The sequence below is a fragment of the Rhamphochromis longiceps genome, linkage group LG14 (genome assembly GCF_057381845.1).
Source record: "Rhamphochromis longiceps isolate RC_006_pf linkage group LG14, R_longiceps_female_GT1.1, whole genome shotgun sequence".
Taxonomy (NCBI): Eukaryota; Metazoa; Chordata; class Actinopteri; order Cichliformes; family Cichlidae; genus Rhamphochromis; species Rhamphochromis longiceps.
The window spans coordinates 23049764-23064905 of NC_140570.1; the positions used below are offsets into that span (position 1 = coordinate 23049764).

Sequence of the window (15142 nt, forward strand, 5' to 3'; positions counted from 1 at the left end):
TAGCCACAAGCTCATGTCTGTCAAGACAAAGCACCTGCTGCTGAGCCCGCTTTCTGCTCTCCTTTCCTCCCACAGGATTGTTGTACAGCGGTAATACTGATAAGAGCCACTGTCCTTTTCATTGCTTTGTTTCCATGGACACTGAGCCTGGGAAAATACACGAGATGTGCTTATTTCATGCATAATTGGTACATAAAAGAAATTAAGAGGATGTGTCATGGCAGCACTATCATTTTCTGTTTTGTTTTTTTTTTCAAATTTTGTTTTCATTGTAAACAATGACAGTTTGGATTTTTCATTATGTGCTTGGCAGGTCACCAGTGCCCACCTGGCTATGCGTGCCCGCGTGGTAGCGCGGAGCCGACTGGCTGTACTCCTGGCACATTTCAGTCCTTGTCTGGACATCCGGCTTGTAACAGCTGTCCAGCGGGTAATGCAAAAATGACACATATGTTATTTTTATATCATTTTTTTATAAAGAGACAAACAGATGATGTTTAAACTGATGTTAATTATTAAATGAGACATGCTACCTTGTCTAGGTTTTTACTGTCTGAAAGGTTCCTCCGTGCCATCTCCATGTCCAATCGGCCACGTCAGTCCATCAGCTGGCAGGACGTCCCTAAGTGACTGCTCCCCCTGCCCCTCTGGCTCTTTTTGTAACAGCAGCGCTCTGACAGAGCCGTCTGGACCCTGCAGCCCAGGTCTGACAGCCCATAATCACCTTGGGAATTCTTGTCAGACAACTGAAAGATTGGATTTTCTATATCTTTGCTGTATGCCTGTGCTATGTTAAGCTGTGGCTTCCACTGAATAACTCAGTTTTCCTACAATGTTTTAAACTGTAAATGTTTCAGCGTCCTCTGTGAGTTGTCTAACCACATTGTTTACTACAGGACATTTTTGTTCCCCGGGATCCACTGAGCCTTCTCCTGTCTCCCAGACTTATGGAGATGTTTGTCCCATGGGACATTTCTGCCCTCAGGGAAGTGGGTCTCCCACACCCTGTCCTGTTGGCAGCTTCTTTCCCGAGCTCGGCGCACTCTCTCTCTCCCAATGCCGTCCTTGTCCCCCAGGGAAATACTGCCTGAATCCTGGAGCCTCACAGCCCACAGGTGGAGAATTAGACCAGTCATGAGACTGTTATAAATTGTCTATTGAATACAATATTTTATTATTCAGCTTTACCTCAAGTACCCTAAGTGCAGATTCAGGAGTTGCACAGCTCCCATTAGTCATGTCTGCTGAATTTCTGCCCATAACAACTTTTTGGGGTCTCATAAGCAGCTGCTTTAGAGTCTTTTCTAATTCCTCTCTGTGTTAGGTCTGTGTTTTGCGGGGTTCTTCTGTTCTGGAGGTGCAGATAGTCCCACACCTCGAGCTAACTCATCTTTGTCCAGCTGTCTTCTGAAAATACTAGAGGGTTCCACCATAAGGACGAACGCCACCTGGATGCAAAACCTGCCCTGCTTTAATAACTCAGGTAATTCTGATAAAATATAGTGTTCTCCTGTTTGTAAAGACACCATATGCGTCGTTTATAAGGGCAGTACATCACTTTGCTCAAACTGGTCTACCACAGTGCAGAGCTTTAGAAGTAGTGATAAATATCCCACAAGACAGTGGCTTTTCATGGTTGACCTTAAGTATTCTGCAATTAATCATTGCCATACAATGTTACATTGTCCGCCCCTGACAAAATGGTTTATTAGGCATTGTAGAGAAAAAAAATGAGGCTCCTCTTTGGCGTCCTGTCTGGTAGACAAAGATTATAACTCAACTATTTTTCATGCTTTATCTGCCATGTTGTGTTACAGGGAGAGATGCTAGTGGGATCAAAGCAGCAGCAGTGTCACGGGAAGATTTAGATCAGACTGTGACTGATTCACCGCCGAGTCTCAAGACGCCACAGTATGCGTGTTCCACCTACAGAGGAGATATATGCCCTAGGGGTGGGTAAATCCTGGCAGTGAACTTATGCACTTAATGTGATACTTTAGTTATCTTCATTGCTCAGACATGATAGCCTAATTTTTTGAAAATGGTAAGACACACAACTTACTTCATCTGATTGGTGCAGGTTGTGTGATGTAATTTGGTTTGATTCCCGCTTAGTCTCGGTTTATTTAGCGATTCGGTCAGAAAATTATGGCTGAAATGTTAAATCACATTAAAGTGGTTTGAATGATGAATGCTTAGTTTTAGTGTTTAATGGCTTGCTCTATAAATAAGGAGAGAAATATAGTTTGTCAAATAAGCGCACTAAAAAAAACATTAGTGGCAGCACAAAACCCCCCAAATAAATCTCACTCTGAAAGGTTCAAATTCCCCACCTTAAACCAATGGCAAGGGCATTCGATTTTATTTAAATAGACTTCATTTCCATCTCCCGTCACTTTACATAACAAGGTGACTTTACAATACAGTAGAGCGAATGGGCGATAAAGAGCTGCAGATGGCTGGGTGGTGAGGCACATAAAAGTAACACTGTTGATATACGAGCCTAAAAGAACAGATTTGCAAGTAATAACATTCCTTCAAACGTAAAGGAAAAGCTGTGAGGGTAGTTGTGTGAAACAGAAGAAGCAGAGAATAAAAGTTTGAGAGTGAGAAAACCCTCTGTCCCTGGAGGGATCACTTAGTTAATTGGAAACTTTCTCTTGTTGAAGTGTTATCATTTCAGGGACAATGTCTGGCTGATTTTTTTTCAGGTTTCTATTGTCTTATGGGCTCTGCTTACCCTCACTCCTGTGAGGCTGGTTCTTACTGCAACCAGACTGGCCTAGAGGCTCCAGCAGGACCCTGTGCAGCTGGATATTACTGCCCTAGAGGCTCTTCTGAACCCCACGCCAACCCTTGTCCCACAGGACACTATTGCCCCCTTGGAATCCAGCTTCCTCTGCCCTGCCCTCTGGGAACTGTAAAAAGTGAGCTGTTGCACTTTTGTTATGTAGCTGTAATCTGTGAGTAATATAACAAATACATTGTTCTTTGAGTACATTTATTGATTTCATTAACAAAAGAGAAGCTTGTGCATTGTGATTTCTCTTCCATCAAAAAGGAGAAGCAACTGAGGACAAATCAGTAATCCCTGGCTTGTACCCAGGCCATGAATTGATGATGAATGAGTACGCAATCAAAATAGTAAAACTGAGAAAAACAAAACCTAATCCCCTTTGCTCCGAACATCATCAGTTTTCCCACTGACGTCCTTGTTTGAACTGGTGTATACCTTTGCAGCTCAGTCATGTGGAAAAATATGAAAACTTCCACTGAAGCATTTTTTCCCCCTTGGGCGCCTATGAATAATTGCAGTCACAAAGTGGCTTAATTGTGTAATTGTATTCTTGTCTTGCGGCAGACAACTAGAATCCTATTATTATATGTTGTAGCTCCTTTGTACAGTTATGAATTAGAAACTGATGAGGGACTTGGGATGCACTTTGCATTGAAATAACATTGTAATCTATTTAAGGCTTTAATTACAAAGTGATATGGTGATTTTTTTTAAAGTCTTTTTCTTTTGAGTGAGCAAATGCCCTGTGCACGTGGGTGTGCAAAACAACAGTTTTGTCTTCTTAATCAATTTATGTTGCTCATTTCATTAAAATTCAGATTTCTTAATTTATCACACCCTTACGCGCACGAATGCGTCACCATCACTCCTAGATAAACAGTTTAACTACAATGTGCACATTATCCACCAGGTTCCCTTGGTGGATCCACTGTTGAGGCTTGCCAGCTGTGTCCTCCAGGTCAATACTGTCACCAGCAAGGAATGGCTGAGCCAAGTGGCCCCTGTGCAGAAGGCTACTACTGTCCTGAGGGACAGATCTCTGAAAGACCACAGCAACATGCCTGCTCAGTTGGTCATTACTGTGAGAAGGTCAGCCGTGTAGTGTCAGGCTTCAAGCTACTGTCAGTCATCAATAAATATTGCATGTGATGTCTTTACATAACCCCCCCCTCCTCAGCTCTGTTATTTTTTCATGACTAGTGCATTAATATAGCAGGTTGGTGTTTCATCCGAGTCCCTGTGCTGTGACTCTGTCCACTGATATTGTTGCACTACGATTACAACTGATGATACATGTTGTTCTCCGCATATAACATCTAATAAAATGATTCTGATGGTTTCCTCAGGGTAGCGCCAGACAGACAGCCTGCCTTCCTGGCACCTACCAGTTCAGACGAGGTCAAGCCGGCTGCGAGACGTGTCCTGCTGGTTTCTATTGTAAAGAGCAAGGTAAAGCTGATGGAACGACAAAGCATTTAGCTGCTGGAGCCCAGATGTAACCTTTTAACTGGGGCGAGTTTTCTAAGAAATGATTGCAAATGTTCCTATTTGAAATGTGCTTGTCAGGAACGACTCTTCCACTTCCATGTGAGAGAGGGTTTTATTGCCCCAGTGGATCAGCATATCAGCATCCCTGTCCATCCGGGACCTATGGAAACATATCAGGACTGGTTGAGGAATGGCAGTGTTTACAGTGTGACCCCGGGATGTACTGCAGAGGAACAGGTACATTTCTCTGGCCATGTTTGTTTCGTTCAACAGATCTTTCTTGCAGACAACTGCTGTTTAAATGTATTGATGTATTGTTGGAAAAATATATGTACTTTTCTACTCTGTTAATTTATATTTGCTTGAAGGGAGGACTACCCCCACTGGGCAATGTGCTGCAGGGTTTGTTTGTGCCGAGGGAGCCAGTGAACCTTCACCGTTAGACAATGTGACAGGATTCCCTTGCCCGCCTGGGTTCTTTTGCCCTGCAGGCACATCTGTACCACAACCATGCCCAAAAGGAACATTCAGGTGGACATCTTTCAGTACCTCAATTAACATCGAATGATCTGAAGATGTAAAACAACACAAATAGTCCAATATTGGTGGCTAAATAGTGCCCATTGTGTGCCTTTTAGTATTATTTGAATTATTTCATATGTAATCAAATCCATTTACAGTCAAGATGACCTATGATCAATTCAAATTCCACCTCTGCTTTCAGTGAGCAGATCGGCATTGTTGATCATTCTTTGTGTCGAGGCTGCACACCTGGCTTTTACTGTTCACAGCCTGGCCTTTCTGAAGTGTCTGGACCCTGCTCGCCAGGTAAAAAGTGATGCTCATTATTATGTTATGTCAAATGATTTATTATCCTGCTTGACTTGAACACATTTAAATGTTTCTACTGCTAGGTTTTTACTGCTTAGAGGGATCCCAGTCTGCTACTCCAATGTCAAGTGTATCGGGAGGTGTTTGTCCGGCAGGCCACTACTGTGCAGAGGGCAGCAGTGCCCCCTCACCTTGCCCGCCTGGTTTTTACCAAAATAAGACTGGAGGAAAAAGCAAACATGACTGCAAACCATGCCCTCTTGGTAATCAAAATGTTAATACACAAAACTGACATTTCTGACGATATCCTCACTGTCTGAATGTCTTTGCCAGGCTGGTTCCAGGATTTGCCAGGGCAGAACGAGTGTAATCCCTGTCCCCCTGGGTTCCACTGCCAGCCTCTGAATCCCAGCCCCACCAGAGGGAGCTCTGCCGGAGTCTCCAGCCCTCTGCCCTGCCCAGCTGGTTATTTCTGTCCAAAGGAGGAGAGTCCACACAATCAGCCACTCCCGTGCCCCAAAGGCAGCTACAGCCCCTTGCAGGGTCTCACTAGTGCAGGTAAAATAACAGAACTTTTATAGGAAATAGAGACAAGTGCAGTTATGTTGCATTCATGGCTAGTTGTTGTATTTATTTAATTTAGATTGAAGTCTAAATATGGCAATGAATGCTTGATTCAGACACATGATTTATGGTAATTTAATCAACTATTATTCAGACCTGAGGTTCTTTTGATAATTTGCATATCTGGAAATGCATTTGTTAAAGAAATTAATATGAAAGGAATTATTATATATTAGATACAAAAATATACAGAAACAAATAGGATATTCTAGTTTTAGCTTATTTATCATATGAAAAATACAAAAACAGGTCTGAGTTGTGTTGATGCACAATAGTATTGCTGTTCTTCCTTTCATAGTTTAAAAACAAAAATCAAAGACTATATTGAGTCATTGAGTGAATGTTTACATGCATTTTGTTACTTCGGTCTTTCTGCTGTGTTATTCTAGTGCCCTCTAATATAGTTTACTTCACACATTGATACCTTTAGCCACATGCAGCACCCTCAGAGCTGTGCTGATTGATCTTGAGCTTGTTTTGCTGTTAGAAGTGAAGTGAAATCTGTCATTGTCTGTGTTTGCAGGTCAGTGCTTAGTATGCCCGGCAGGGCAGTTTTGTGGCTCTGAAGGTCTGGTTGAGCCTTCAGGATCGTGTGCTGCTGGGTTTCTTTGTCTGACGGGTGCCAAAGTGCCAAACCCCACTGACAACAGAACTGGATCTCTCTGTCCACCTGGGATTTTCTGCCAGCAAGGTCTCAGAGCAGGTAGATTTATTGGATAATAGAATTAGATACAGTGAGAGTGTTTTGACTAAATTAGTTGATAACTATTGTCCTTGATGTAAATATGTAAGAAAATTGTGTATGTTTCTGTATCCTGTTTGTTTGTATATGTGTTTTTCTTCTTGCTGTTACAACCAAATTTCCCCTTGTGGGACAATTAAAGATGATTCTATTCTATTCTTCTATTCTTATCGTCACAAGCAATGAAGTGATCTTACTAAGAGTCTCTGTCTGTACAGCTAAATCTTCTAAATGGCCAGATGGCTACTTTGATGTGCAAAGGATCTGTTTAATATCCTGTAATGACACTTTACATGTTCCTATAGGGGAACCACACCCCCAGTGGCACTGTACTTAAACTGAGACAACAGCACATATTCACATGTTACTGGGACTATTCACTTCAACTGTGGATCACAGCCTTTTTCCTTTGCAGTACCTCTAGTGGTCTGTTAGAGTCAGAGAGAAAGATCAGCAATATCTCTGCTACTTCAATCTATTCATTTGAACTCTATTTAATCTTTATTAAAATATTAATATTCTATGGTAGCACATATCATGCTGTAGGAAAATCCCAGAATGGCACTGTCAGGGCGCCGGTTTAGCTAACTGGGATGAGCAGGTGACCATATGCTGCATGTCTTCCCCTTTCTGTCTCCCTCTATTTTCCTGTCACTCTTCACTCTATCCTTTCAAATAAAGCTGTAAAAAGGCCCCCCAAAATGTCAGCTGTAATAATTTAACTTTTATGTGCATAAATCTTTGAACAACACATTGTAACTTGTAAATTTCTGTATAGAAGTTTGTTTTTCTTTTACTCTCTTGTCTTCTAGGTGATTGCTGGGTGGGCTTTTATTGTGACTGGGGCTCCAGCAAAGCAGATCAGGCTGTGTGTCCAGCTGGTTTCTTCTGCCCCAGTGGAACACCAGCACCGGTGCCTTGTCCTGCAGGAACATTTAGCTCTCAAACGGGCAACACGCATCAATACAACTGCACCATCTGTACCCCTGGATACTACTGTCAAGGTGGGAAACATGGATTTACCTGCAGGGATCAGCAGTAATCCAGAGAGGAATCCATTACCATACTTTGCTACCAAAATATTTGCAAGATCAAATTCACTTGTGTTCACTGGTGATTCTTTAAAGTCCTTCTTGGATGATTATAATAATCAGAGCAAGCTTTATAATTATGAGGAGCTTATCCAAAGTCTCTTTGTCTCAGCCAAACTAACTGAGACATTGTTTCACAGTATCACAAAATTGTTTTAATTATTGATGTCTTAAGACATTTAAAACTACACAACACGGACTTTCCAAAGTTGCTAAATTTCTTTGTTAATTGCATCTCTGTGCCCGAGAGAAGTGAAGGAGAGAAGAGACAGGGTCGAGTGGGTGGAAATGCATGTCAGGGGATTTGTGACAGAGGCAAGAGTAAAAGGGAAGATTTACAAGATGGTAGTGAAACCTGCCATGATGTATGATGTGGAGATGGTGGCACTGACAAAAAGTCAGGAGGCAGAGGTGGCAGAGCTAGAGATGCTAAGATTTTACTGGGAGGGAGGACAGGATTAGAAATTAGTACATCAGAGAGTCAGCTCAGGTGCAGTAGTTTGGAGACGAGGTTAGAGAGGCAAGGCTGAGAGTTGGTTTGGGTTGTGCAAAGGAGGAATAGAGGAAATATGTTAGCAGCAAAATGAAGAAGAAGAAGAAAAAGAAACTATAATGTGTGTACTTATTCTTTTTCTTAATGTGGCTCAGGTGAAGCTACTGTCCAGCCTGTGCTGTGTCCTATTGGTCACTACTGCCCTGCAGGTCTGACTCTAGGACTGGAGTTCCCTTGCCCACCTGGGACTGTGCAGAACCACCTCGGAGCATCCAGTCCTGAAACCTGTCTCTCCTGCCCTGCTGGTACATAAAAACATTTTGCTTCACCATAACCAGTATGACAGCTTATTTTATTTCTAATTATTGTTATGATGACTTTATTTTATTTATGTTGCCTGCAGGAATGTTTTGCTCTCAGTCTGGGCAATCCCAGCCGACAGGTCTCTGTGAAGCAGGATACTACTGTCCTGCTGGATCAACCAGTCCAAACTCTACTGAGTATCAGGTGATGCTTGTCCTCTGTGATGCTGGCCAGTAAAATTTACCTAATGATTTTAGGGGACCTTCAACCTTTAACTTAGTATTACAGTCTTATTTGTGAAGAAAAAACTCTTTTTTGGCACGTCATAAATGGTCTTCCAGTGGTACCATCAGGTGTGATAGACACTATAAGAAAAAGAGCCACATTTCCAGGATACCTTCTGCAGTGAAATACATTCTTCTACTCTAACCCTGTAAAGCCTAAACCACAATAAATTGTCATAAAATTCATTTTTTTTGGAAACTGAAGTGTTTTTTAATCTAGTGACAAATTAAATAATGCAACAATGTGCAATTTATTGCTCACAGTAGGACGGCATGTGTCTGATTGTATGTATGGAAAAACAAAAATCACACAGATGATGTACAGGTGTAAAAAAGTCATGTATCACATATGATACACTTTTTTTTTTAAATTTCTTTTATTTAGATAATTAAAACTTTTTCTTACTTTTTTCAGGGAAATTCGTCTGGAAGTCATCTTTGTCCACCTGGCCTGTACTGCCCTGCAGGCACTGGCTATCCACTCCCCTGCCCTGTTGGTTCTTTCTCCATCGCTCAAGGACTAAAGGGAGTTGATGAATGCACACCCTGCCCCCCTGGACTGTTTTGTGACAGTCCTGCAATAGCAGAGCTTTCACAAGCGCTCCCGTGTCAGGCTGGGTAAACACTACTATTACTCTTCTACTTTTCAATTTCAAATCCACTCTTTCTCAGAGTGGATAGTGACTTTTTTTTTAAAGGCCTTTTAATGTCTTCCAATCACTTCAGTGTCTGCCAATAGTTTGGTTTCTTTCTCTTCTGGTATTAGACTGTAAATAAGAAGACTGGAACATTTAGGCATATTGTGGAGGAAAATTAAAACACAGAACAATTCAGATACGTTTTTCTTGGCTGCTGCTAGCTATTAAGGGCTTCTGTTGTTTCATTCAGTTTAACCTGAGTGAATTAATAAAGCCAGACTTTGTGCCATGAGCTGCACTCTGCCGTACTGCAAAACAAGAAACACACACACACAAAACATAATTTGAAATTGTGGCTGAATGATTTCCCCTCACTTACAGTTTTGCTAGTGGCAGCTTGTGCCAAAATCTATACGCAGTTTGTTTTCCTCTGTTTGTGCCTACAGGTATGTGTGCTTGGGCGGCAGCTCCAGTCCCACTCCATCCAATGGTCCCCATGGCTACCTCTGTCCTGCTGGCCACAGCTGTCCTATTGGCTCAGCACATGAGGAGCCCTGTGAGCCTGGCACTTACAGTCCTGCCCCGGGAGCAGCCCGTTGCTTATTATGCCCCAAAGGAACCACGTGTCCATCGTCAGCCACTAAAGAGCCCTCCGCCTGCCCCTCTGGTGAGGATGGTAAAAATAAACGTTAAGTCAGTCACAAATTAAATATTTTTAAACTTTTAGGTATAGCAACAGTATTGTCCAAATTTGTATTTCTGCAGTAACATAAAGTAACTGCTTTCTCTTTAGGTCATTTCTGTCCTGCTGGGACAGCCCTGCCTCAGCCCTGCCCTTCAGGTACTTTCAACAATCAGACAGGTGCCCACACACTCTCTGCCTGCACACCCTGCCCCTCTGGACTGTACTGTGCCGCATATGGAGCCTCCATACCACAAGGTGAACAGAGATTAAAATTTTGATTTAACAAAACTTTGGCTTTTTAGCAAAATACTCACATCTGCATCCTCACATGGCATCAAACTGGTAGTGTCACCTTTTTCTTTTCTTTTTTTCCATCCAGGTTTATGTTTGCAGGGTTATTTCTGTCATGGTGGAGCTATGGAACCAGCCCCTCACAGCTCTGAAAACTTCCCCAGGAATGGCCCTTGCCCTGTGGGCCACTACTGTCCAGCAGGGTGCCTCTCTCCAATTCCATGCCCTCTTGGCAGCATTCGCAACTCCACGGGTACTTCAGTAATGTTTGCACATGTCATGAAAAGGCATTTCCATGCTGCTGGATTTGAATTTAAAAGAGATCCACTTCTGATCTCATGCTGTCTGCTTCCCATTATCTCCTTCACAATATTCTCTGACTGTTATCTATTGTGCACCCATCATAGGAGGTGTGTCCATGGAGAGTTGTTCTTCCTGTCCTGCTGGCCACTACTGCTCTACAGACGGTCTGGCTAGCCCCAGTGGTCCTTGCGCTGCTGGTTTCTACTGCCCTTTTGACTTCTCTTCAACTACCCCATATGCATTCCTCTGTCCCAAGGTAAGGTTGAACATATAGACTTCTCTCCAACTGAATTACTTCCCCATGTCTTCTCTATTATTTTCCAGACATATGTGTAATACAGTGGGGCAAAAAAGTATTTAGTCAGCCACCGATTGTGCAAGGTCCCCCACCTAAAATGATGACAGAGGTCAGTAATTTGCACCAGAGGTACACTTCAACTGTGAGAGACAGAATGTGAAAAAAAAATCCATGAATCCACATGGTAGGATTTGTAAAGAATTTATTCGTAAATCAGGGTGGAAAATAAGTATTTGGTCAATAACAAAAATACAACTCAATACTTTGTAACATAACCTTTGTTGGCAATAACAGAGGTCAAACATTTACTATAGGTCTTTACCAGGTTTGCACACACAGTAGCTGGTATTTTGGCCCATTCCTCCATGCAGATCTTCTCGAGAGCAGTGATGTTTTGGGGCTGTCGCCGAGCAACACGGACTTTCAACTCCCGCCACAGATTTTCTATGGGGTTGAGGTCTGGAGACTGGCTAGGCCACTCCAGGACTTTCAAATGCTTCTTACGGAGCCACTCCTTTGTTGCCCGGGCGGTGTGTTTTGGATCATTGTCATGTTGGAAGACCCAGCCTCGTTTCATCTTCAAAGTTCTCACTGATGGAAGGAGGTTTTGGCTCAAAATCTCACCATACATGGCCCCATTCATTCTGTCCTTAACACGGATCAGTCGTCCTGTCCCCTTGGCAGAAAAACAGCCCCATAGCATGATGTTTCCACCCCCATGCTTCACAGTAGGTATGGTGTTCTTGGGATGCAACTCAGTATTCTTCTTCCTCCAAACACGACGAGTTGAGTTTATACCAAAAAGTTCTACTTTGGTTTCATCTGACCACATGACATTCTCCCAATCCTCTGCTGTATCATCCATGTGCTCTCTGGCAAACTTCAGACGGGCCTGGACATGCACTGGCTTCAGCAGCGGAACACGTCTGGCACTGCGGGATTTGATTCCCTGCCGTTGTAGTGTGTTACTGATGGTGACCTTTGTTACTTTGGTCCCAGCTCTCTGCAGGTCATTCACCAGGTCCCCCCGTGTGGTTCTGGGAGCTTTGCTCACCGTTCTCATGATCATTTTGACCCCACGGGATGAGATCTTGCGTGGAGCCCCAGATCGAGGGAGATTATCAGTGGTCTTGTATGTCTTCCATTTTCTGATGATTGCTCCCACAGTTGATTTTTTCACACCAAGCTGCTTGCCTATTGTAGATTCACTCTTCCCAGTCTGGTGCAGGTCTACAATACTTTTCCTGGTGTCCTTCGAAAGCTCTTTGGTCTTGGCCATGGCGGAGTTTGGAGTCTGACTGTTTGAGGCTGTGGACAGGTGTCTTTTATACAGATGATGAGTTCAAACAGGTGCCATTCATACAGGTAACGAGTGGGGGACAGAAAAGCTTCTTACAGAAGACGTTACAGGTCTGTGAGAGCCAGAGATTTTCCTTGTTTGAGGTGACCAAATACTTATTTTCCACCCTAATTTACGAATAAATTCTTTACAAATCCTACCATGTGAATTCATGGATTTTTTTTTCACATTCTGTCTCTCACAGTTGAAGTGTACCTCTGGTGCAAATTACTGACCTCTGTCATCATTTTAAGTGGGGGAACTTGCACAATCGGTGGCTGACTAAATACTTTTTTGCCCCACTGTAAATGGTTGTGCCACGTAGTTTAATATCAATTTTCTGCTAAATTGGGTGCCACTTCTCTGATGTTCCTTCACCTTTTTCATTCCAACTAAGGGCCACCACTGTCTGCAAGGTTCTTCCATGGCCTTGCCTTGTCCCACAGGAGAGTACCAGCCTAACCAGGGATCAGACAGCTGCATTCCCTGCAGACCTGGTTTCTACTGTGAGGAGGCCATAGTGGGAGATCCACTACCCTGCCCACCACATTCATTCTGCCCTGCAGGTATGCTGAAAAGAAGCTCTGGACAATAAAAGATTTAAACTTTTATTTATAGCTCACTGACATATTCATTGACATGAGACCAATATTAGTCTCATGTCTTTCTTTTGACAAGAATGTTAATCCACTTGGTTTATTTCAAAATCAAGATGAGATGACCAATAAAGGCTTTTGTTTTATCCCACCTTTTGTTTTTCTTCTAGGAACAATGGTACCTCAGCCCTGTCCTAATGGGACATACACCCTTTCAGATCTGGGAGGTTTACAGGAAGAGAGAGAGTGTTCACCCTGCCCTCCAGGAAAGTTCTGCAGGTACACAGTCCCATGCACATCTTGCACCCTCAAATATTCAGAAACCGTGCACTGACTTAGATAAACATACAGCTAGGCCCATGCACAACTTGTGTATACAGACATATTTATTTATTTTATTTATTTATGCTTTATTTAACAGTAAGTCCCTTGAGAATAAAATCTCTTTTTAAGGGAGACCACGCCAAGAAGACACACCAATACAAAATTATAAATTTACAAATTAAAAATATTTATTGATAAATAAATAAAGGAACATAACAGCATACATACACTATCGAACCAGATACCCTAAACCCCAGTTCCAAAAACAAAAAGCAAAATCTGGATGGTACCATATGTTGCTCTAAAAGTTGTATATGCCTTCAGTACCTTTCCATTTTGCCCCAGTTCAGCTTCTAAATAAGATTTGGCCCAGAGAACCGAGTCTGACTAAGAGAATATAATGCCTTGGATAGATCAACAAACAAGGCAGAAAAATGCATTAACAACATAATTTGTAACCCACACATATTATGGTACTATGAACTGATCTAAAGCCATCAAAGAGCTTATTGCAAATACCAGAGTTTTAACAAGAGTGGAAAGTTTAGCTATAATTCTTTAAAATGAAACTTTTTAGAAGGGGAGAACATAGGCTGCTTTACAGATTTTAGAGCAATATTAGTCTGGACACTAAATCACCCTAAAATCTGGAGAAATAATAATATGAGGAACAGGCTCAGCAGTTGCATCAGCTGTTAGCTTTAGATGACGGGGAATCAGATTGGCAGGTCCAGATGACTTTTTTGGATGAATGGATTTCAAACCTTTTGAAGAAATTGATCTAAAGACAAATGGGTTCTTTTGATATGGAGGTAATAGATGAAAAAGACATGGGATTCAAATTAGAACTCTGAGACCACATTTTCATTAAAAACAGAACTAGCTGATAGAAAATGTTCATTAAGATACCCAGCAATATCAGCTTTACTGATAATTTTAACTGAGTTTATTAAAACATGGAGCACGACAGCAACTTTATCTCTTTCAATAATTCAGAAAGGTTATTGCGGTTTTAAATGGATCTTATGTAGTGCTGTGATTTGGATTTTCAGATCGGAGTTGGACATTTCTTTCTTAAAACTTGTTCATCGATCATCTCTCCTAGAAATCCTATATTGCTTTATAATAGCGTCCATTATGTTAATTGTCATTATGTCAAAAATGTTGGCATGCAGGCTAAACATCATGCATTATATTAACTCTATATGACCAATGCATAGCTCATATAAAATTGCTGGTTCTTAAGATTTTCAAAGAATGAGACCTAGTAACATAAATTTACAGATTTAATTTTAATAACTTATAAATTATTCATAAATTGTTCTCTTAGCCATTTTTAATTACTTCCAAGTAATTAAGATTTTGCAAAGCATCACAAATTACAGCGGATGATGCGTTTAACATTTAACATACATTGTATCTCCACTGCCCTTCCTGTCATGATCAACTCTTTGAACACTGTAATCATCAGTTACAGTGCTCAAAGACAAACACTCACTGTTATCACATCAGAATGCACAAGTATGTCATGATCAGTAGCCACGGTTCACTGCCAAAACTAAATGACTGCCTTCATGTGCATGATCATAATCAACTCAGAGTAAACATTAAACAAGAAGAGATGATGTTATTATCTTTGTATTTGTTAAATGGAGCATACGTTTCAGATTCTTCTAAATTAATTATGTGTGCATAGGCATATATTTCTGGCTGCATGGAGTGAATCTTGTGGTTTTATGTACTGACTAACTAACTGTATGTTTCCTTAGGGGTGGCAAGATCCAAGGTGTTTGTGCTGCAGGGTATATCTGCGTTTCTGGAAGCACAGATTTCACCCCTCAGGGACCAGTGTTTAACTTAACCCAGTGCCAGTGGGGTGTGCAGTGTGCTGGACCGTGTCCACCAGGTGCAATATGCATATATAGAGAGAAAGATATATAATTTTAAAAACTAACAATGTAGAAGAAACTACCAACAAATCAATGTTAATGCTTTTATTCTCTGTAGTTTAGCTA

At 41.7% G+C, this 15142-nt stretch overlaps 1 protein-coding gene across 1 annotated transcript in view; it reads left to right on the forward strand.

Annotated features, from left to right (window-relative positions):
* Nucleotides 1-13137, forward strand: part of LOC146654050 (uncharacterized) — a 35697-nt gene extending 22560 nt beyond the window's left edge. The window contains exons 44-67 of the mRNA XM_085429282.1: nt 314-430; nt 543-704; nt 897-1115; nt 1325-1483; nt 1818-1952; nt 2712-2927; nt 3708-3886; nt 4144-4246; nt 4364-4522; nt 4654-4816; nt 5010-5113; nt 5200-5379; nt 5450-5674; nt 6264-6443; nt 7295-7486; nt 8222-8371; nt 8470-8573; nt 9069-9271; nt 9738-9958; nt 10085-10231; nt 10356-10520; nt 10675-10826; nt 12605-12773; nt 12974-13137. Of these exons, the coding sequence (XP_085285408.1) occupies nt 314-430; nt 543-704; nt 897-1115; nt 1325-1483; nt 1818-1952; nt 2712-2927; nt 3708-3886; nt 4144-4246; nt 4364-4522; nt 4654-4816; nt 5010-5113; nt 5200-5379; nt 5450-5674; nt 6264-6443; nt 7295-7486; nt 8222-8371; nt 8470-8573; nt 9069-9271; nt 9738-9958; nt 10085-10231; nt 10356-10520; nt 10675-10826; nt 12605-12773; nt 12974-13137 (3968 nt within the window). The remainder of the gene's footprint in view (nt 1-313; nt 431-542; nt 705-896; nt 1116-1324; nt 1484-1817; nt 1953-2711; nt 2928-3707; nt 3887-4143; nt 4247-4363; nt 4523-4653; nt 4817-5009; nt 5114-5199; nt 5380-5449; nt 5675-6263; nt 6444-7294; nt 7487-8221; nt 8372-8469; nt 8574-9068; nt 9272-9737; nt 9959-10084; nt 10232-10355; nt 10521-10674; nt 10827-12604; nt 12774-12973) is intronic.
* Nucleotides 13138-15142: the final 2005 nt, after the last annotated feature.